General features: G+C 37.6%; 1 protein-coding gene across 3 annotated transcripts in view; it reads right to left on the reverse strand.

The window, feature by feature from the left end:
• Positions 1-1,312: 1,312 nt before the first annotated feature.
• Positions 1,313-22,931, reverse strand: part of NFKB2 (nuclear factor kappa B subunit 2) — a 47,489-nt gene continuing 25,870 nt past the window's right edge. For all 3 annotated transcript variants that reach the window (XM_063307602.1, XM_063307603.1, XM_063307601.1), the window contains 9 exons: positions 17,826-17,940; positions 17,337-17,544; positions 16,889-17,058; positions 6,104-6,206; positions 3,739-3,971; positions 3,414-3,492; positions 2,939-3,111; positions 2,755-2,866; positions 1,313-2,674 (listed from right to left, as the gene is read on the reverse strand). In XM_063307602.1, coding sequence (XP_063163672.1) covers positions 2,538-2,674; positions 2,755-2,866; positions 2,939-3,111; positions 3,414-3,492; positions 3,739-3,971; positions 6,104-6,206; positions 16,889-17,058; positions 17,337-17,544; positions 17,826-17,940 — 1,330 coding nt within the window. In that variant the 3' untranslated portion in view covers positions 1,313-2,537. The remainder of the gene's footprint in view (positions 2,675-2,754; positions 2,867-2,938; positions 3,112-3,413; positions 3,493-3,738; positions 3,972-6,103; positions 6,207-16,888; positions 17,059-17,336; positions 17,545-17,825; positions 17,941-22,931) is intronic.

The raw sequence follows: 22,931 nt of genomic DNA on the forward strand, positions 1-22,931 counted from the left end.
CATCCTTTTGGACCTAGTTCCCTGTTCTCAAGAGGTCAACTTCCAGATATAGCCACCAGATTCGTGAAGTACCTGTACAGTGATCATGATTTTCTACTGGCTACACAAAGGAAGGGCTTGAGCTGGAATGTAAAAAAAGGATGCTGCTATTGGGTTTTATCTCAAATGAACCAAGGGAGTTGGGACCATCAAGGAATGTGTCTTTCCAAATGCGTCTTTGTTCTGCCCTTCTGCTTGAAGGAATTAAAGACTGACCAGATATTCTGGAAGGTCTTCAAGGTGAAGAGATGCTATTATTTATTTATTTAAATTTATTGGCTGCCCAACTCAAGTGTTGAACCAATCAGATTCACAGGGCAACTAATTTAGAGGAGATAAATGGGAGCAAGAAAATTCAAGACCATGCCTGCTCCTGCTGTCAATTATGACAAAAATGCAAAGCTGATAAGTGTTTTCTGTTGCCTGCTTAATAAACTGGCAGTGCAAGTACTCTCTGAGGTAGTGCACTCCCAAGCATACCACACAAAAGGAATGCCCGTCTGTGGGAAGCAAATTCCTTCCAGAACTATACAGTTCTAGAACAGCAGTCATGGCTCTAAATTCTGCTATGCATGGGAAGAGCAGGCCACCTCCAAACCCTCCTAAATGAAGAGAAACCTGGATTTAACAAAGGGAAAAGCTGCTGAATAGAGTTTCTTCAGCCTCACTCCAAAAAGCATTTGATTGATGATGATGCTTACAATTGCAGTGAAAAGGAAGATTAGGAGAGAAGTAGGAACTGCATCTAGCAAACAATCTTCAGCTCTAAAATTTCTGAGCAGATTTAGAATCTGCATATGTGATGCATGGGGTCTACAACCAATAATAAGCTTTCAAATTAAAAACTAAACTCATAAAAAAGCAGAAAACCACCACTGAAAATAAGCAATAAAGGGTAAAATACGATATTGAGCTTTATAATAAAACCACAATACAAATTTTTAATTTTTTTTCAATTTATAGATTAAATGGGGGGAGGGGGCTTAATGGGGAAAGAGAAGTTACCACAATAAAAATGTAACAGGGTGACCACTAATCATACTAAGTATCAAAATGGTAAGAAGTCACTATAGAGAAAACTAAGAGGGAAGCAAGATACTTCTTTTTAAAAGGGTTATATGACTTTAAAAGGAATAAAGCCAGAGGAAGGTAAGAAATGCTGGCAGAAAGCAGCCTACTAAACAGTGCTGTTAGAACTAAGGTGAGGACGAAGTATTTCCTGTTAGAAGTCCAGCTGAAGCATTTTTGTGAAGGGTGAAAAAATACATTAAGCAAGAGAGGTAGAAAATTTTTATTCAGCGCAGGACATTTCTGATTCTGCATGCAAAATAACATACAATTATTATTTCCGTACACCTTACAAAAGTAATCTGGCTTTACATGTTAATTAGTTTTAGTCACACAGAATGCTGTTAATACAAGAAACTGGCAATTACCTTCCCTATCCTACAATCTTATGTTCATTTCAGTCAAATTTTAAAGGCACTCGAACATGAGGAATTTTTGCCAGCCCTACATTATTAAGCCAACACACAATCTACTTCTAACTAGGGAAACTTTTTAAATGTTAAACAGTTCATTCTGGCAGAACTTTGTTTTTGCTGCAACATCTTGCTCAATCTGTATCTTTTCATTTCCCAAATCAAAACTGCTAAACAGAACCACCTTGAACAACAAAATAAGATACTATGCAATTTTGCATTTTCCTAGTCATGAAATTTATAGATTTCTGAACAAAGGCGATTCATATGCCAGAAGAGATTTAAAATTGAAAATAACTATTTCAAACTCTGAGCTACTATTAGCAAAGATTGTTACCTTTCTTTCTTATTGGGGGAATTAGCATCATCAGAATGCTACACACAGAGTTTTATTTTATGTAATCAATTCATATAGCCACCCTGCTTGGCATACAACTCAGGGCAGCCTACATCATTATTGAATAAGTTGAGTTGAAAATCCCCTCATCAAATGCACTTTGCAATAGAAGACTTCTTTGAAGAGAGGAATGTAAAAGGAAACAGTTACCTGGGACCAAAATGTTGGGCAGGGTGTGGGTGGTTTGTGGAAGCTGATTACTGTTCATGAGAATGCTTTTATCAGTAATGTTTGTGCTGATAGTTATTAAAGCTGTATTCAAGAGAATGGTCAAAGTAATTTGCAATATCCCAGTCTGCATTCATTATTGAAATCCAATTTTTTCACCAGGCAGCTTCCACTATCAAGTGAGTCCTCACCATAAAATGAAGGGACCTGCAGTTAAAAAATTCTAGAATGTGAGCAGGCCTGGGCCAGAGCTTGATAAAAGGTATTAGAATAAGAGCAATCACATTTCCCCATATTTATGGGGCCCTGGCTGATATAGGCAGCAAACTGGCCATGAAAATGGGGGTGACCCAGACTGTACAGTAATTCTCTACTGATGATAGTATCCTGGACCCTGAGAGGCACATGCTGTAAGCAACCAATAGTCATTTTCTCCTGATGCTCATCTAGTGTCAGTGCACTTGCTCCTGCTGGTTGTGAGGCAAGGAAGAAGGTGGTTCCAGAAATGGGGCAGATTGCAGCTTCCCAGGTAGAGCTTCTGGCTCCTCTTCCACTGACTGACTGCCATAAGCACTGTCTTCCTTCAGCTCTGAGACACAGAGAAAATGTAATCACTACCTTTTATTTTCCCCATTCACTTGTAGTCTTGCTCATACTCTGTATTGTTACCTGCACTTTGAAGCTTGTCAAAAGTTTCTGGTCTCTGTAGTAATCTCACGCCCTCTGTCAGTCCCATAGAGCCAAGTGCTTCCAACAGACCTTCAAGACTGCCACCAGCCATCTGAGAAAAATCAGAAATTAAAGGGGAACTCAAGGAATGGGATGACAGAACAAGTGAGGGAGGATTACTGACCTCATAGCTGAGTAGGAGTCTTCTGCTGGGGGAAACTGTGTCTTTGTACGTCTCCACTAAGCTGCAGAGACCTAATTTCTTGGCCAATTCTGCCCAATTTGCCCCTTGGCAGCCCTGGTTTAAGAGCTTCTCTAGACTCTGAAGAACATCATTATTCAGAAATAGGATGCTGCCTGAAACAGATCAGAGGTGGAGAATGAGAGGTTCTTCCTATTTGCAAAAATTAAGAAACTGCTGGTCTTTCCCTGTTGTTGTTGTTTATTCGTTTAGTCGCTTCCGACTCTTCGTGACTTCATGGACCAGCCCACGCCAGAGTCTTTCCCTACAATTTCCCATTTCTATGCAGGAGGATATATCCAAAATAACACTGTGCCCTCTCCATAGCCAGAAGCAAGTAGATACCCAAAATGACTCAGCACGTATCCAGTCAGGCAAGCTGATTAGTTTGTAGTGGGATTCTGCCAAATTTGCCTACCTTGCCTAGACACAGAAGAGGTAGCAGCCTCCTTCCTTCTAACATCTTGTTTTGAAGCTTGTAGTAGTATCTCTCTTACCTACAAAGGAAGAAACTGGATCTTAAATATTCCTTACTAGGTTACCCTTTAGCAAGACGCCTGCTAAAAGGAGGCCATCTTGCATGGAGGAACTGCAACAGTACATGGGTCGATCTCACAATAAATGTGATATAAAAAGTATATGGAGAGCAATCAGAAATTCTTAACAGATGTAAGTGGTAACTGAATTGCTTCACTGCTTTAGAACACCAGCTGAATCCCTTTACCCCTCCAGCCATTACCTACCTTCTGGCTACAAGTCAAATCAAATGGGGTATGTCCCCGGCCCTGATTTCTTTCACGTGCATTGGACTGCTCACTCTCCAACTCAGCAATACAATCCAGGCCTTGCTCAGTCAGTTCATCACAAGTCTCTCCCAGTTCTGTGACCCATTCCTCATCCTCCAGCTCAACATCACTGCTTGGTTGGGATGAGGGGGCTAAGATAGGCTCATCATTTTCACATAAAACATCTGCTCCTGGGAAAAGAAATACAGAGCAGTCAGAATATTGCTAAAATGGAGCAAAAATTAAGATGAACTTAAAAGACTTTTTTTTTGAGAGAGAGAGCCAGTTTGGTGTAGTGGTTAAGGCATCAGGCTAGGAACTGGGAGGCTAGAACTCACAGTCTCCCAGTTTCTAGCCAGCTGGGTGACCTTGGTCCAGTCACTCTCTCTCAGCCCTAGGAAGCAGGCAATGGCAAACCACATCTGAAGTCTTGCCAAAAAAAATGTAGGGACTTGTCCAGGTAGTCTCCGAGAATCAGATACATCTGGATTAAAAAAAAAACCAGAAGAAAGCTCTAATGACAAACATCAGCTATGGTGATCATCAGTCAAAAGGCCAATACTGCCAACATTGCTGAAACCATTTCACGTGCCCCTCATAATGTTTAGAATGTATTCTCAATTCCATCTGTAGTAATTCTAGTATAGTATAATTCTATACTAGACTCAAAAATTATACAAGAAACGAATTAAGATGGACTGGAAAGAAAGAATAGGTAGCACAGAAGACAACCCTTCACAGCTCCAATCTACTTGACAAAAATGGGAAGGGAAGAAACAAATCCTAGCATACAAGAGAACAGTATATACTGTAGATCCAAAAACTTAAAATTCAGGGACTGCACACAATATCCCCTCCTGAGGCAGAATTCCCCCCACCCCCAAATCAGACAGTATTCACCTTAACCTATCTCAAATGGAGATGATACAGCTGCAGGGTCAGAGCACCCATTAGATGGGAAATGCATCCCTCTAGCTGACATGAATTGGACACACTTGACAAAAATCTTCAGCCATAATTATTTCCTCTTAATCACATGGTAGTATAGCCTAAATCAGAGGTAGACTTGACTCCCCCTAAATGTTCTGAACTATAGCAGCCAAAACTATCCAGAGAGCACCATTACCAAATATATATGGTAGTTCAACACATATTTTGTGACATACATTTAATAGATAGTACACAACCCATGACCCACTGGGTCATTGTTTCAGAGATACTTATTTACCTAAACGGATAAACAGAATGATCAAAGGCAAAAAAGCAGCGGGAGTGGGAGTGACTTCCAACTTGCTACCAGCTTCCCCATTGACTTTGTGGGAAGCTGGCAGGGAGCATCAGAAATCTTCCTCCCTCCTCCTCCCCTCCCCTCTACCTTCCTCCCTGCTTCCTTCCTTCCCTCCCTCCCTCCCTCCCCACATAATATAGGCTTGTATCATTTGCCCTCCCCTCACAACCCTCTGGAAAGCCCCGGTGAAGCCGCTGCCACCACCTCCTCCTCATTGGCTGACCTGCGGAACTGCCTGCCACTTTGCTGGGGGAGGTGGAACAAAGAGGGCCGCAGACCATGAGGAAAACTGCACCCCGCTTCCCATTCCAGCGTGTCCCCAAGGGCCCCCTCCCTCAAGGAAAGAGGCTCACTCATCAACAATTGGTGCCCCCCTGCCAGCCCTACCTCACCAGCAGGCATCCAAGTCACTCCCTCATAGTTCCCTCAATGCCCACCACCATTAAGAGATTTTAGATTTCTGTCTCGTTTCCAAAGCAGCCAATCGCCACTCGCCCATCGGGCCTTGCTGCCAGCCGATTGGGTGCAGGGGCCAGAGGGAGGCGGGAAAGAGGTCAGGGATACACCCATGATGATCATGTGATCTCAGCTGAGCACAATGGTGCTGAAGGAGCCACAAATTTCAATCCTACAGGAGTAATGAGTCCCAGATTTTGGACACATTCTGTACGTTAGCCCATCTGAAGTACCTTGGTTCAAAATTGTTGTCCTATGATGCACCGTTTTGCCCAGTTGAAGATTACAAAGTATCAACAGACACAAGAGTTTTAGTAGTATATAGATCCATTAAATAAACTATAAAGTGGGTGTGAGGGGAGAGGAGAGTCATGCAGTTAGGTGGGAACCAATGGAAAGAAACTAAAGTATCAGAATATGAAATTTAAAATTTCAGTAATATCTGGTTTCAAAACTAGAACACTCTTTAACACAACAAAACAAAAAAATGAAGGTGTATCCCTCCCTTTCCCTCCAAACAATTCCACTATTTCTCAGAGGAAGCTAAATTACTCAGGATGTATTGAATAAATGCATTACCTGCACTGATTAGCATCTTTGTAAGAACTGGAGAACCCATTCCTGCTGCCAAGTGAAGGGGTGTATTCCCAGCAGATGTCTGAGCATTCACATCAGCTCCCAGCTTGTAAAAGAAAGGATACAGCATGAGTGGAAGACAAAAGTCAACCTTTCCCATCTGTGCAAAAGGATTTAGATCCCAAGATTCTACAACCATCCAAGGAGATGCAGCCTATAGGGCCTTGAAAACCCACGTCTTGTACATATAAGACAATTTCTGCTTTCAGAATTTCAGAAAGCAGAAACTGTCTATGTAAAAGACATGGGTTTACAAGGTCCTATAGGCTGCATCTAATTCAACCATAATCTTTCCCAATAGGATTTCAGCTCTCACCACCTCTAGCCAGCAATGATGAAAGACACTAATCCTACATAACCAGATAGTAGCAGACTGGAAAAGGCTGTGCTAATAGTTAACAGCCTGTCTCACAGTTGCCAGTTTATTTCCTTTGACTCATTTTAATATCTGCAATACTGAATGAAGCCAAAATAATCATTCCTAAAAGCTTCATAAGTATACTTCTTTAATAAATACAAATGGTGCAACCAAACTGAAACCTACTGAAAGGGCAAGTATGTCTAATGTGCATAATTACAGCTGTACATAAACTACAAAATTTTGTTCTCCACATGTGTTCCCATCCTCAGGAGCTGAGCAATCTTCATGCAAGCAGTAAGCCTGTCAAATTGGTAAAACAATCTTTTTGTCATTAACTGATGAAAAGCATTGTCTTAGGAATGAGGATGGAGTTGGTGACTTAACTAAACCATTTCAGATATAGAAAGGGACAAGACAAGTTTGTCCCTTTTACTTTTTATTTTAGTCTTGGAAGTGCTAAATAGAGATATTAGACAAGATGAAAAAATAAAAGGTTTGAAGATTAAAAAAGAACTCTATAAACTGAGGGCTTTTTGCTGATGATTTAGTTTTGACTAAAGAACCTTTGAATTATATTGAACATTTGATGAAAAATGGAAAGACTTTGGTGTATTAGCTGGTTTTAAAAGAAACAAAAAACAAAGGTTGGTTAAAACAAGACTGGTTTTAAAATTGAGAAACAGGTTAAATATTTAGGAGTTACATTGTCAAACATGAATTGTACACTGTTCAGAATAATTATGTTAAGGTATTAAAGATAGTTAAAGGTGTTAAAAAAGATTTATTGAGGTGGGATAAACTTCAATTATCACTGTTGCGAAGTATCTCAGTGATTAAGATGAATGTTTTACCCTGAATGTTATTTTTCTTTCAGACAATACCAATATTGACAACGAATGTACCATTTAAGCAATGGCAAAACAATATTTCTAAGCTTATATGGCAAAGTAAGAAACCAAGAATTAAATACAAATTATTACAAGATGCTAAGGAAAGAGGGGGGTTAGGACTTCCTGATTTGAAATTGTATTTTGATGCCTGTTGTTTCCTATGGATGAAGGAGTGGATGACCTTGAAGAACAAGAAGTTATTAGAGTTGGGAGGTCATGACTTAAGATTTGGGTGGCATGGCTATTTATGGTATGAGAAAGCTAAGATTAATATAGATTTTAAAAATCATTTTATTAGGCGTGCCATACTGAGAGTCTGTAATAAATATAAACCAAGATTGTCCCCTAAAGTTCCTTTATGGTTGTCACCCCAAGAAGCTTTTTTCAGAAGAGAGAAGTGTGTGAAACCAACATGGTTGACACACTATGTTACTAAAGTTTGTTGAAGGAGAACCTAAGTTAAAAACAAGAGAATTGTCATTGGTTTACTTATGTACAATAAGTATAGAACAATTTAATCGCTGACTTCTGGTGGGGAAAAATGGCGGAGTGACTGGTCCACCCAAACTCTGGGATTAGGACAGACAACACAATGTTTGCTTGGCGGCTCAGGCAGGTCCTTGGAGCCCAGAAACATTCTTCAGAAGAAGCAGAATTCAAGGAATCATCCCCTGGGCCCTCTGGACAGCTGCTTCTTGCCAGAGAATCACAAAATGTTGTTCCAGTGATCGAATGGTGAGTGAAGCAGCTGGGAGGCAGGGTTGTCATCTTTTCCAAGCCACACTGAAGCCTAAGTATGGACATTAACTCCAACCACCCCATTTCTAAAATCACTCCTACGTTTTTAAACTGTCTGAATTTAAAGAGGCTTTCCCCAATGCAGAAATATTGATTCTCTTGGTTAAACTCTCATTATTTGGGGGATTTTTTTTTTTTTGCATATTTTAACTGCTTTGAAGGATTAAAGTTTGAGAAAAGAAACAAAGTCAAACCGTTTAAGTATTTTTTTTTGAAGGGAAAAATACTGTGGGTATTATCTATTTTTACTTTTAAACCTTTTAAGTATTAAAAGATTTTGCTTTGTTGGGACTATTTTTTTTTTAAGTCTCTGTGGGAAAGTGTCTGCTGTGTTGTTTTTTTGAAGCTGGGATTGGTTATTCTTTTTAAACATTGATAACAAAAGACTTTCGATTTGAACACATGCCTTTGTAATTGGATACTTCGTAACTGGAAACTTTCTCCTCCTCTTGACTACCTTTCAGTGTTGGATTATAAATACCAGCTTTTGTCACTAGAGGGAGCTGAAGCATTAAAATCATGGCTCCCAGAAGAGTTCAAAGAGCTTCAGCTGAATTTGAAGGGTTAAAAAGTATGTTTGAGGAATTCACCATTAAATGACACAGTATTACACAATCCTCTGAGGCTTTTGAAAAAAAGACAGACACAAAATTTACTGACTGAAAAAAAATTGGAACAGAAATGAGAGAAAACGGAAAGAGATGTGAAACAAGCAACAGAGAGTTGATGTTCTGGAAAGTGAAAGGGAGAAAGGATAGAATTGCCTTTCTTGAATTAAGGGATAAAGAATTCTGTTGGATCCCTGAAGCCAAAGAGGAGAGTCTCAGAGAAAAGATTTCACAAGCTCTGGCAGCCTTAACTGAATGGGAGGATGACAAAATAATGGAGGAAATAGAAGTCTTTCACATTAATTCAAGGTATGCAACAATAAACAATATGCCAAGAGATGTTTTGGTTCAGTTTGCCAGGAGAAAAACAAGAGAGTTGGTTCTACAAGGTCATTTTGATTCCAAATTAAACATTGATAAAGTGGACATAATTATACTAAAAGAAATCCCTGTAATTGTACTAAAAGAAATCCCTACTAAGAAAGAGAAAAGAATATACTTTTTTAACTGATGTCCTGAAAAAGAATGGGATTCCCTTCCATTGGGAAAAATTAGAAGGGGTAAGTTTTACTTACCAACAACGAAGGTTCAGGTTAACTTCAATCCCTAAAGCTAAGGATTTTCTTGTTAGACATGGAACTAAGTTGGAGCAGGATGCAACTCAAAGGGCTGCATCTGGAACTAAACAAGTGGATTCCACAATACAGGATGAAGAGATGGGTGCTACATCGAAAAACTTTGGTGGGTTGTTTGCATAAAAATGGCCTTAAATTGTCTTACATAGGAATATAAACGGGGCAAATGTCCCTCAGAAAAGATTTTTTTTCATTATTTGAAATAATTGAATCATGATGTGATATGCTTACAAGAAACTCATATAAGGAAAAAAAGATATAAAATATTTGATAAATAAAAATTGGGGACATGAATTTATTTCAGCAGGTTTGAAGAAAATTAATGGACTTGTACTGTACTATATGTTAAACCACATTTGAAATGTTTACTGTTAGCTGATGAACATGGTAGATATGTAGCAGTTGAAGTGGAGCTTTATGGACTTAAATCTATTATTGTGGGAGTATATATACCAAAGGAAGACAACAGTAAATTTTTAGACAACTTTTGAATGAATTGTCATCTCTTTTATATCAAAGTTAGTGTTTAATGGGGGATTGTAATGGAGTTATTTCCCCATTGATTGACAGGACATCTGAGAGAGAAATTAAAATTAAACAAGGGAAACTACCAATATCTTTTTTTGATCTGATGGATAAATTGGCATTGGTGGATTCTTGGAGACATAAAAACGGACTGGCAAGAGATTATACTTTTTATTCTGAGAGACATAAACCTTTTTCAAGAATTTATATGATATGGATCTCAAGGGATCTGATGAATAAAGTCTCTTATTGCCAAAGACCTTTTCTGACCATAACCCTGTAAGCATGACAATAAAGAAACATTCAGGACATTTCAATGGAGACTGAAATGAATTAATTTTACAAAAAGAAAAGTTTGTGGAAGACTGTAAGAGGAAATTAAATTACTTTTTTGATATCAATTTGGATAACAAAGTAGATTTAAAAAACGTTTGGGACACTAGTAAAGCGGTTATAAGGGGCTACTTCATCTATCACAACTGTAATGTTAAAAAGAAATCTCAACAAAAGACATAAACCATTTTGGACCAGATCAGGCTGAAAGAAACTGAGTCACAGAAAAATCCAACAGATAATAATATTTTATATCAACTTAAGTTATTACATCAGCAATTGTCTATTTTGGCTGAGAGAAACAGAAACAAAATTGAAATACACTAAAGAGAGACACTTTGAATTTGCAAATAAACCAGGAAGATGGTTAGCATATAAACTACACTGAGGAAAGAAAGAAAATGATAGAAGGAAATATTGAATTATTGGATAATGAGAGGATTAAGAAATCATAGGTTTTTTTTTCTAATTTGTATAAAAAACAAGAAGTTTCCTTGGAGAAGACAGATGAATAAACAAAATTTGCCAAAACGCTCACAGTCACAGAAAGCAATAATGAATAACTCTGTAACTACTTTTGAAATAGTGGAAGGTATAAAAAGATCTAAATTGGGAAAAGCACCAGGTCCAGAGAGTTTGCGGACATTGCTTTACAGATGTATTGAAGATGAGATTCTTCAACCTTTTAAAAGACTGATGAACTCCGTTTTGCTGGATTCTGCAATTTTGCGAAAGGAAGGACAAGACCCTTCTCTAATTAAGAATTATAGACCAATTTCACTGCTGAATAATTGATTTTGCAATTTGATGATTAGGTTGGTATAGATTATAGAAATAATGTTTATTACAGTTAAAATCAGAGTAAGAGGTTAGTGTATTTTTATTTGTATCTGTGGAGTAGGTTGGAAGTCACTCTTTTTGCTGTATTTCTATTTCTTTCTGCACTTTTTAGTTTATCTCTTTTTTTCTTTACTCTCTATTTGATCTTTTTCTTTTTGTATTTTGTATGTTGAAAAATTTAATAAAGTTTTTTTTAAAGAAGGAATGAGGATGGAGTCAGGATGGCAAAGTGGAAAGACCTTTCTATTAATCCTCCCTGGTATTTTTTAAAAACTTTTTATTAGTTGTTTTATTTCATTGGATCTGAAATCGACTGCATATATAGTAGTATATAGTACTATTATCCTTTATTTCATGGTTCATGACCACTTTAAAGTAATTCATGTATTCATAACCATTCAAGCTAACAGACTGACAAAGACCACGTCCATAAATTCGCATTCTATTGATTTATTTCAGCTGTTTTAATCTTTTAGTTTTATTGCTATTACTTTTTATAGTGGGAATTTATAGTTCCCATATTTTTCAATATTAGTATTAAGTTTTGACTTACAGTTTTAGTGTTATAACATGTGAGAAAGTTTTATTTTAGCTATTATTCCATAGTTAATAACTTTGTAACTAAAATTATATGATCTTGTAACTTGTGTTAGCAAGTTTTATTTGTAGCTATTATCCCATAGGTTTTATATCTTAACATTTATATCGCATAATTTTATATTGCATTGTATTACAATGTAGCTTCCATAATGCTCCATAATTTTAATGGAACTGTAATTTTATACTTTGTGTTAGTAATTCCAAATTTTAATTATTTTTCCATAGCCAGATTGCCACAATAACATGTTTGTAATTCATCACTGCATGTTATCTTATGCTGGTCAATGGCTGAAAAATTATTACTAATATATGCTAGGAAGACAAATAAACAAAACTTGGAAATAAAAGAGAGGCATCCTCTGGACACATTTCAAAAAGATTTTAATTTTCGTGGCTATATTAATTTCCTAACTTTTCTGTTAAAACTGGAAAGAATATAAAGATCAAAATAAGCTTCTGCTCCAGTCTCCTCTCTCCACTGATTTTCTCCATGAGGATAATCTGTCCTGTTAATGATTTCAGTGGTCTCGTCACATTTATACTAAGACTCTTTCATTATCTTCTAAAGCAGCGGTTCCCAACCTTTTTGGCACTAGGGACCGGTTTCGTGGAAGACAATTTTTCCGTGGACTGGGGGGGGATGGTTTGGGGATAATTCAAGTGCTTCCTCTTTTTCCCAACCTTTTATTCTTTTTTCTTCATGCCATTTGGAGCTAGCAGCCAATGGGCTTGCTTTCTCTGACAGGAGGTGGAGCTCAGGCAGTAATGCGAGCAATGGGGAGCAGCTGTAAATACTCAGGCTGTAAATTTGCTCACTCGCCAACCGCTCACCTCCTGCTGTGCGGCCCGGTTCCTAATAGGCCACGGACCAGTACCGGTAGTCTGCCCTTTAGAACAGGTTGGAGACCCCTGTTCTAAAGGGCAGACTACAAAACACGAAGTTCTTTTTATCATGGCCCAACCCAGTAAAAACCCCTTGGGTCTGTACTTTTATAACTTTAGAGGTCACATACTTTGGTTGGAGACACTGTTATTTCTTGATACATTTTACAAGAAGGGAAGGGCAAGCAAAGAAGTAAAGGAGTTTGGAGGGAATTAGTTGGAATTTTAATGGGAAGGTCTGTAACAAAATCTGAAGAATTGGGAGAGAACTTCAAGAACCTTAGAGCTCAAGTAGCCTTCTTATTTATTCTTCCAGGCCATGGAAGAAAATTGGGAAGCAAAAGAAAAATGTTGCATATTATAACTGGCTGCACAAATTATATCAACAGCAACTTGTTTGGTATATTGTTTTCTGCTACAGATTAAGGTTACTATGGTAACTGATCATGAAGAGGTTGAATTTAATTGTCCTCTTTTCAGGTGTTAATAGTTGCATAGCCTGGAGGGCAGTTAGCTTGTTAGTCAGTTCCTTCTCTTTAGGCTTGTAGAGAGTATGCAGCTGAGGGAGAAATCTCTCTTCTTTGAGAGCCTGTGAGAACGCAGAAGCCTGTAAATATGTTTTTGTGCTTTCTGTAAATAAATTTATTTTTATAGAAATGTCTGGTGTGTGACTTTTCTGATCTCTCCTGGGCCAAATGCTTTCTAGCACTCTGCCAACACAACTCCCCTAAAGATAAGATTTCAGGTAAAGACTGGTAAAGGAAAGTAAAAATTAAATATAGCTACGTCACTTACCAACCGGCTGCTTAAAGGCCATTCAAAGTTACAATGGTACCCCAAAAGTAGATTTCTGACTGGGGCCTAAAATTACGACCCTCACAAGGCCTCCGTGATCATGTGACCCAGATTCAACTATTCTGGAAGTGATGGCCATTTTGGGTCACATGACCACTCTTTGGTACCAGGAAGTCCTCCATGCTTACGACACTGGATTTCTGAGGCCCATGCAGAGTTTTTTTCCCAGTCACGTCATCACAGGATATCCTGGGCCTTTGCAGCCAGCAGAGGGAACCTTGTGTGTGCCTTACTGTACAGGAAAGGTAAGTACTTGTTCCATACAGTACTGAATTGACTTAGGGTTACCTTTAATTTTTCCCCAGTTTTTGTTTACCTTAAGTAGAGATCTGTATGGTGGCATGCATGTTCTATCCTCTGCCAAATTTTTAATTATATTTAACAATACTGAATGCTGGTTTACTGTTTTTAAAACAGTTGTTTATTCCAATAGTTTCCCCTCCTTTACAGTATTTAGAAGCAGAATGCAGCAACTACAAACTGCTGTATCTACTGCTTTTTTACTGCTGTAAGGTAAGCATTTTATTTACTATAGTGTCTTAGTCTCAGTGGCCATTGTTGATCTAGGAGATTTGTTTTATTTCATTTTATTTTTACTGTGCTGTATTTGTTTTACTGTTATTTCATTTCTTTTATTTTAATTTCTTTTCCAATATTTCAGAAATATCATAGTATAACTGTATGTGCAAAATAATGTTGGGAGTCTTCAACTGCTTTCTCTGTTTTCTCTCTTCAACAGCTAGAGTCTCATCTGCTTTCTCTGTGTTTTCCAACAGCAGCAGAGGACCAAATACTGTATTGCATTTATTCTTCCCCAAAAATACAGTAGCCCTGTATTTGGTCCTCTGCTGCCTTTGGAAAACACAGAGAAAGCAGATGGGAATGTGTTGAAAACTCCCATCAGTCTTCCTCTTTTACAGTATTTTTATTCTCTTTATATTTTAAAGAGAGGTCAAAGTATTGGAAAAGAAATCAAAGAAATTATTTTATTTTTATTTACAGTACTGTAATACACATTGTACATTACAAACATTGCATGTGTGGCAATGATTTCTGTGTGAAAGAGAAAATTACTGGGTCATGCAGATGGCAGAGACCCAACCTCAGGATAAAATGTTGAAGCAATACAGGATGTATTGTCTATCTCTTCTCTAATCTCCTGATTTTCAACATTGCAAACTATGTATGAGGTTTTTATCCCTTCCTTTGAACCATGGCTTCTCCTTACAAACAGACTATATGTAGAGTCTGGCCTTCACAGTTCACTCTCTCCAATTATCAATACTGTAATCAGATTCAGTCTTGCGCATGCTGTACACTAAGGAAAAACAACATCTTTTGGTACCCCTCACCCACGCATCAATACATGAATGCTACCATAAAGAGGGAACAGCCATTATTTTTTTTTTATAATAATCAGATTTATATACAGTACTATACAGTAACAAAAGCTGCAGAGTTTACTACAGCAGAAAAAAATTACAGTACTGTACAGTACCTTTAAACCTGTTTAGTACCGTAGAACATAGATTCCAATGAAGACCTTACAGTAAAAAATTTTAATAATCAAAGAGTAATATTAGTTGAAAATAACAGTAACATTAACTGAAAAAAATGCTGTAGCCACAGAAGCATTTCTATAGTCATGTTTTGGTGGAAAATATCTGACACACTCTGCCCCTGACAGTACTGCAAAGTAACTCCTGATTCACTTAACAACCGAAGGAAGCCACAAGCCAAGTCTTGAGTCATTTAATTACTGCTGTGACTCACTTAAAAACCGCAGTAAAAACAGGTCTTAAAAAAACCCCCAAAATCTGGGCTCAGTTGTGGTCGTTAAGTGAGGACTACCTGTAAGTCTACTACCTTTTTATAATAGCCCCTATTATTTCTATGATTTTATAAAATGCTGCAACTGCACAAGGAAAACACTACTGCATACTTTTTGGAAACTGCAACTATGGCTGCAGCAATGCAGTTAGGTCTTTATTTAATCATTATACTTTTGGGCAAGAACTGTCAGAGGGACTCTATTTATATGTAGCATCTTTAATGCTAAATAAAATTAAATTTTCACCATATTTCAATCTCACAGAAATTTTATGACTCAATCCTGTGCATATAATTACTTTGGAAGAACTTTTGAGAGGCAGTTTGTTTCCATACCTCAAATCTTCTTATAATAAAATTGTAATTTAAGTGAAATGTAAGTGAACTTCAATTTGACTATAATGTATATATAATAATGCCTGCATTAACTTTTGTTGACATTCACAGTTATTAACTGTGACAAGTTTAATATAAATTATTTTAGGTGTGTTCCTTAGATTGTAATCCTAAGAACTCTTTTCTAGAAGTGGGCTTTACTTCTGTGTAAAATAACAAAATCACCAGCTGTCCAAATTGTCTTTGAAAATACAAGCTGGCTTGCACTGGGACTGCAAGACCCTGAATTCTTTCAATACTGATTAGCCCCATCTCCCCACTGAACCCATTTCTATAACTTTCAATAACCTTCCATTTCAAGTCACTTTCTGACATGTCAAGTGTCAAGCTTGATGACCTTTACTTTAGATCTTGGCCTTCTTCTAAACATCTTTCTCTCAGCCTCGCGACTACTGTAATATTTCTCTTTCCACTTTCCTTTTTCTTTTTTATCCTAAATATTGGACCATTCTCTCAAATTTGTACTGTCTCTCTCTTGGGAAGTTATGAGTTTAGGCTTGTACTCCTTTTTATTGGCTTGTATTATTCTTCCCACAAAAACTAAGATGGAGTCACTGCTCCTGTCAACCTCTTTCCAACACACAAGCTCTGAGAAATCAGTGTGTGGAGGCTGACGCTGGCAGGCAGAACTTTGCCCAAGTTATGCTTGTGAACTATGTCTAAACCTTATCAATCATAGGGCATTTATTCTGCAAACTGTAAGTCCCTGTCATCAACATGCAGTAGGACAAGGAGAAGGAAGGCCAGCCAAAAAACTGTATCTAAGACTCTGGAAAGCTGCTGGTCAAAAGATAATACTTAGCCAAGTTGAGCAAGCTCTCTTAAATCCATATAAAGAGTTTAATATGTATGTTCAATTTTCAATGACATCAAGCTCCTTTATCTGTACAGTATGTGGATCAGGCTCACATACAATCCTTTATTTCCTTGTTCTCAAGACTAAACCATAAACAGTCCAAGGCGGAACATAAAGAAAAAATCAAGAAACCCTGTGCAAACTCTGCTAGTGCATCCTCTCCTTTCCCAGGATTACTAAATAGCAACTACGATCTCTACCTTGTTCCTGGATGGAGGATCACTTGTTCATAGTGATCTTCTAGTACTATAACAGAACAGTTATCTTATTGCAGAGCAGAATGCTCTAATGCCCCATCAACAGCCTCCCCGCCACTCACCTTCTTCATCAAACATATAGCCATGTTAAGGTTATCCATTTCAATAGCTAGATGTAAAGGTGTCCGTCCACTCTGCCGTTCTGCTGCATTCACATTCGCTCCTTCCTCAACTAGCAACTCAAGACAGGCTGGTTTTGTGCACTTCACAGCAAGATGCACAGGGAAAAGGCCTGAAGCAATAGTAGTAATTGTAACTGTACAATGAGATTACAGCTCTTGCAGCAGGACTAGGAGGCTCATCCTGCAAGCCCAAACCAGGACTGAAGCACCAATTAATGATAGAGGATTGAATAATATTCTCATCTTCTCCTCCTCCTCCTCCTCCTCCTCCTCCTCCTCCTCCTCCACCACCACCACCACCACCACCACACTTCCTTAAACATCCAATTTGATTCCAATGGACCCGTGATAAGAGACCCAGGTTTCTTACAATTCCCGTATTACTCACCAAGATAGTTAGGTATCTCAAGAAGAGGGAGAGTCTGGGAGCCCAAGTGGCAGAGGAGAGTCTTCAACATCTCTTCGTCATCCAAATGTACAGCCAAATGCACAACTGAGTTGCCATAGCGATCCAGCAAAGTGGGGTCTGCTCCAGCCTGAAGTAAGAAACCAGCCACCCTGGGCTGATGGGTGATCACAGCCAGATGTAATGGTGTCTAAGAAAAGAGGGGAGAAGGACCAAGTTCCATCAAAAGAACAGAGCAAGCTAACAGGAATAGGCATTCTCCAAAGGGAATTCTACTTGTATTTGCGCAACTACAAATACACCTGTATGCACAACCCAGGAATCAAATTACACAAAGAGCTGTACTTATGTTCAAGTGAATCCAAGTACATCTCCCTGTCAGATCTCCCCCAGAATGCATGCCATGCATGTGGGCACCATTCTCTCAACACAAATTGGCAACCACTGAATTTGAGACACTACCTATTATACCTGCTGCAGGTGATTGGTGATATTGATGATCTGTTGATTAGGAATGCTTACAGCCACTTGGACCAGCTGCACAATCACAGCCGTCTGCTCATGAATAATAGCTAAGTGCAAAGGCCTGTGAGGGAGAAAAACATGGATTTAGGAACAAGGAGATGTAGCCCCTAATTGTGACAGCAATGCTAGTCAACACACAGAAGTTAGAAATTACAATGTGTGAACCCTAAAGCCTTCATCTTCCAACTTGCCAAAAAAAAACTGTGGCTGGCATCTTCAGAGGTGAAAGTGGTCTGCTCTGTAGCATTCTTCTTGACAGCTCACAGGCAACAGAGCAGAAACTGACTGAGCTCTTGTATTTGTAACAGAACTAATCTCTAATTGGACCATGTCATCAGGATTCTGGAAAGCCAGTTTCTGACTGATTCTTCCTCCAAGTGAATTTGTAATTGGTCTGAGTTGAAGTAGTTCCAAAGGAGCAAATTTTTAAATGGTCCTTCTTTGGACACACTGTTTATTACTTTTCAGGTGAGACTGCTATAGATTCTATATAGTGTTGGTTAATTAAGGGCTGTTTTATTTTGGTGTGATGTAAAGCTGAAAACCAAGCTCTGTTAACCTTCAGACTCTTGTCTACAAAATGTAGTATTAACACTTGATTAAAAGAACATGAAAGATAGTCAACTAGAGCAACTTGAAAAATCCATGGTAGCACTGCTACATAATGGGCACACAATTCATTTTAAAGACACACAAGTGCTAACAATCATGTCAAATCATCTTCCCCAATACACAGAGAAGCTATTGAGATCTATAAACATCCCAATAACTTTCACAAGAAGGAAGAGAGTTATATACCATCTGTAGAACATTTATACCAATTTTCCCTCAGGTTGTGGCTTGGTATAAATTTTATTGATTTTTTCTAAAGGTCTTCCCATTGTTCTAACATTACTTCTTTAAAATTTTGCATCCATACAATTTTATCATACAATGTTTTATTTGTTCTGTCTCCGTATCGTATTTCACTAACAATTTACGGTCATGTGAAAAAGTAAGTACACCTCATGTAAAGTTTTTCTTTTTTAACATGCGGTTGTTGTTTATTCGTTCAGTCACTTCCGACTCTTTGTGACTTCATGGACCAGCCCACGCCAGAGCTTCCTGTCAGTTGTCACCACCCCCAGTTCCCCCAAGGATGAGTACGTCACCTCTAGAATATCATCTATCCATCTTGCCTTTGGTCAGCCCCTCTTCCTTTCGCCTTTCACTTTCCCTAACATCATCATCTTCTCCAGGTTGTCCTGTCTTCTCATTATGTGGCCAAAGTATTTCAGTTTTGCCTTTTAATATCATTCCCTCAAGTGAGCAGTCTGGCTTTATTTCCTGGAGTATGGACCGGTTTGATCTGAGAGTCCAAGGCACTCTCAGAATTTTCCTCCAACACCCCAGTTCAAAAGTATCTATCTTCCTTCTCTCAGCCTTAAAGGTGATGTAATTGAACAAAAAACTTTGAAAAATGGACTTTGCAATCATGTATTCAACATAAAATTAACAGATATCACATTTCCTTCTGTTGAAAAAGTAAGTACACCCTTGGCTCTAATACTTGGTAGGGCCTCCTTTGGCAGAAACCTCAAGTAGATGTTTCTCATAACTGTCTACCAGTCTCTGACACAACTGGGAGGATTTTTTTCCCACTCCTCCATGCAGAATTTTTTCAGCTGTACGATATTTGAGGGCTTTCTTGCATGCACAGCTGTTTCAAATCACCCCACAGCATCCTGATGGAATTTAGGTTCAGGCTTTGACTTGGCCATTCCAGAAACCTCCATTTTTATTTTTATTTTAGCTATTCTTCAGTGGATTTACTGGAATGATCAGGGTCATTGTCATATTGCAAGGTCCACTTTCGGTTGAGTTTATCTTCTGACAGATGGTGTCACATTATCCTCAAGCACCCTCTGGTACAATGAAGAACTCATAGTGGATTCAATGATGATGAGCCGCTCAGGCCCAGATGCAGCAAAGCAGCTCAAACCCTAACATTTCCACCACCATGCTTTACAACTGGTATCAGGTTCCTCTGAAAAAATGCTGTCTTTGGTTATCGCCAAACATGTCTTCTGGTACTGTGGTCTTTGCCTTTTTTGTCCAGAGCACATTGTTCCAGAAGTCCTGGTCTTTGCCTAAGTGTTTATGAGCAAACTTTAGTCTTACCTGATGTTCTCTTGTCCTGGCACACCATGTAAATCTAGTTTGTGCAGCTTCTTTCTAATGACAGATTCCTGCACTTCAACATCAATAGTGGCAAGAGCTACCTGTGGATCACGTGATGAAATTCTGGGGTTCTCAGAGACTTTTTTCAGCATCTTGCGTTCTGCTCTCAGGCTGTACTTGCCAGGAAGACCTGGCCTGGGCAAGCTGGCAATTGTTTGAAATCTCCACTTGTAGGTGATCTTCCAAATAGTGGAATGATTAATGTCCAATTGTTTAGCAATCTTTTTAGATTGCTCATAGGCACAGACACTCATAGGCATCTATAACCTTCTTTCTGATGGCCTCAGAGGGCTCTTTGGATCTAGGCATGGTGATACCACACACTTTAACAACAAATCAAATGAAATGTCTGAGGTTTCAACAAGACAGGTTCCTCCTAGATCCTCCCTAGGAATGTTTTAATCATTTGCACCTTATCTGGTGTACCTGATTCTAATTTTAGGCATTTATGGCAGTGGTAAATGTAGGTGTGTACTTACTTTTTCCACAAATGAAATGTACATTTATGTTTATTTAAATTACACAATGGAGTACAAGTTGTGAATAGTGCCTGGTACCCGTTACATCCCTTTTATCAATATTGCTGAAATGAAGATCAAATATCTGCATGTTAAAGTATGTTAAAAAAAGTTGAAAATTTCTATGGGGTGTATTTAGTTTTTCCAATGACTGTTTTAAATCTATCCTAGTAAGTGACCTGGGTTCTGTATAAATGTATATCATTTGAATATGAATGAATATGAATAGCAATGCTTTCAAGAGATTCCACATTTTTAACACACTTTATTAGTATAGGAAATTTTATCCATTTTGTTATCCATGGCAGACAGCTTACCATAAAATATAGTCTAAGATTGGGGAAAACCAGTCCACCTCTCTTTTGTGTCTTGCAAAATTTTTAATCTTATTCTTGATTTTTTCCTCCTCTATATAAATCTATTGATTGTTCCTTTCCAGTCCCTCAAATTTTTTTTTGAGATTTGAATTGGTGCCATTTGAAATAGAAAGTTTATCCTGGGTAATACATTCATTTTTGTTGTCACTATAAGTCCTAGCCAGGAAAGTTTTAAGCATTCCTACCTTTCAAAAATTTTTATTTCTTTCCACAATTCATTATATTTGTTTTGGAATACATCTTTACTGCATCCTGTCAAAGTGTTAAATATTTCACTGGCTCTATTATTATTATTATTATTATTTTATCCTGTCTTTTTATATATACTGTATCTCACAAGAAGTCTCTTTTTCCACAAAGTTTCATTCTTGAGGGTTTCCACAAAGTTTCATTCTTATTACATTTATATTATCTTTGTTTTCTTTTCATTAGTTTTGAAAGGTAGCCAAAATCTTTCATTACTTTCATCAACTGTCATATAGGGCTTTCTGGTTGTTAGTGCTACATTGTCTGCATAACATTTCAGCTTTTATTCCTCTACTTGAATTTCGTTCCCATTTATCTATTTATCTTTTTGGATCTTGATGTCCAAAATTTCAGGGCAATTAGAAATAATAAAGAGGGAGGATACCCTTGCCTTTTGCCTTTGCTAACTGAAAAGCTTGTAAAGAACATTCCATTTGTTGTAAACTTCGTTGTTTGCTACTGATATATGCTCTCCATCCAGTTTTTAAGTTCTTCTGCAGGATTCATTTTATTTAAGACTTCTAGTAAAAAAGTTAATTCCAAATTGTCAAAGGCTTTTTCAAATCAAGGAATATCACTGCTGCCTTCTTTTTCTTAATATTGGTGAATTTATGATAAATCCGCTGTTAATTTTCATCTTCCTTTTTGGAATATAATCTGTCCGATCTGTGTACATAATTTCAGAAATGCACTTCCTCGTGTGTTCAGCTAATATAGTAGTAAATCCCTTATAATCAACATTCAGTAAAGAAATTGGTCTATATGACTGAGGTTTCTTCAGGTCATTTTCTACTTTGTTTTAGCATTATATATGCCTCTTCCCATGTCTTTGGTATTGTTTTTGTTGGTTTAATTTGATTTATCATCTTTAATAGTGGTTCCACCAGTTCCTCATCTAGCTTTTTCTAATATATAGGGCTGTTAGCCCATCTGGGTCTGGTGCCTTACCACTTTTGATTTTTTATCTATCTATCTATCTATCTATCTATCTATCTATCTATCTATCTATCTATCTATCTATCTATCATCTAATTTAGCCACCGCCTTTATTGCTTCTTTGTTGGTATAGATTTGTTTAATATTGTCTATGATCTTCAATCTCTAGGTATTCGATTTAAATTTTCAAATTTCCTTCATCAATTTTATGCCTATAGTGTAGTTCCTTTAAAAAATTGTGAGTTCTTCTATAATTTCCTATCTTGTATGTAGCAATTAGTTCCCTTTTTTATCACTGTTATCATCCTCTTTTCTTTTTCTTTTCTAATTTGGTATGCCAGAAATTTCCTGGTTTGCCTGCGTTTTCAAAATTATTTTAACATATTTTATCTTCTTATGAAATTCTATCATTTCCAATAATTGTTGTTTAATTTTATTTAGCAAACTCAGTGCTTGTCATCCTGGATTGATTTTATGAATCAGTTTTAATTCCTTTATTTTTAATTGTGATTTCCATCTATATTCTTTTTTCTGGTTTGCTGCAAACTTCATTAGGATTCCTCTCATGTAAGTTTTACTTGCCTCCCATTTGCTTGTTTCTGACATACCTGGACTCATGTTTATTTTTTAAAAGCATTTCAGTTGTTTTTCTTATTGTTTTTTATTTAATAAAATGTATATAGATGTAGATGTACTGTAGATGTATACACACACACACTCCCCACCAGTACACTGGAGAGGCTATAGTTACATCA

Source organism: Candoia aspera, chromosome 6 (assembly GCF_035149785.1).
Source record: "Candoia aspera isolate rCanAsp1 chromosome 6, rCanAsp1.hap2, whole genome shotgun sequence".
NCBI classification, from domain to species: domain Eukaryota; kingdom Metazoa; phylum Chordata; class Lepidosauria; order Squamata; family Boidae; genus Candoia; species Candoia aspera.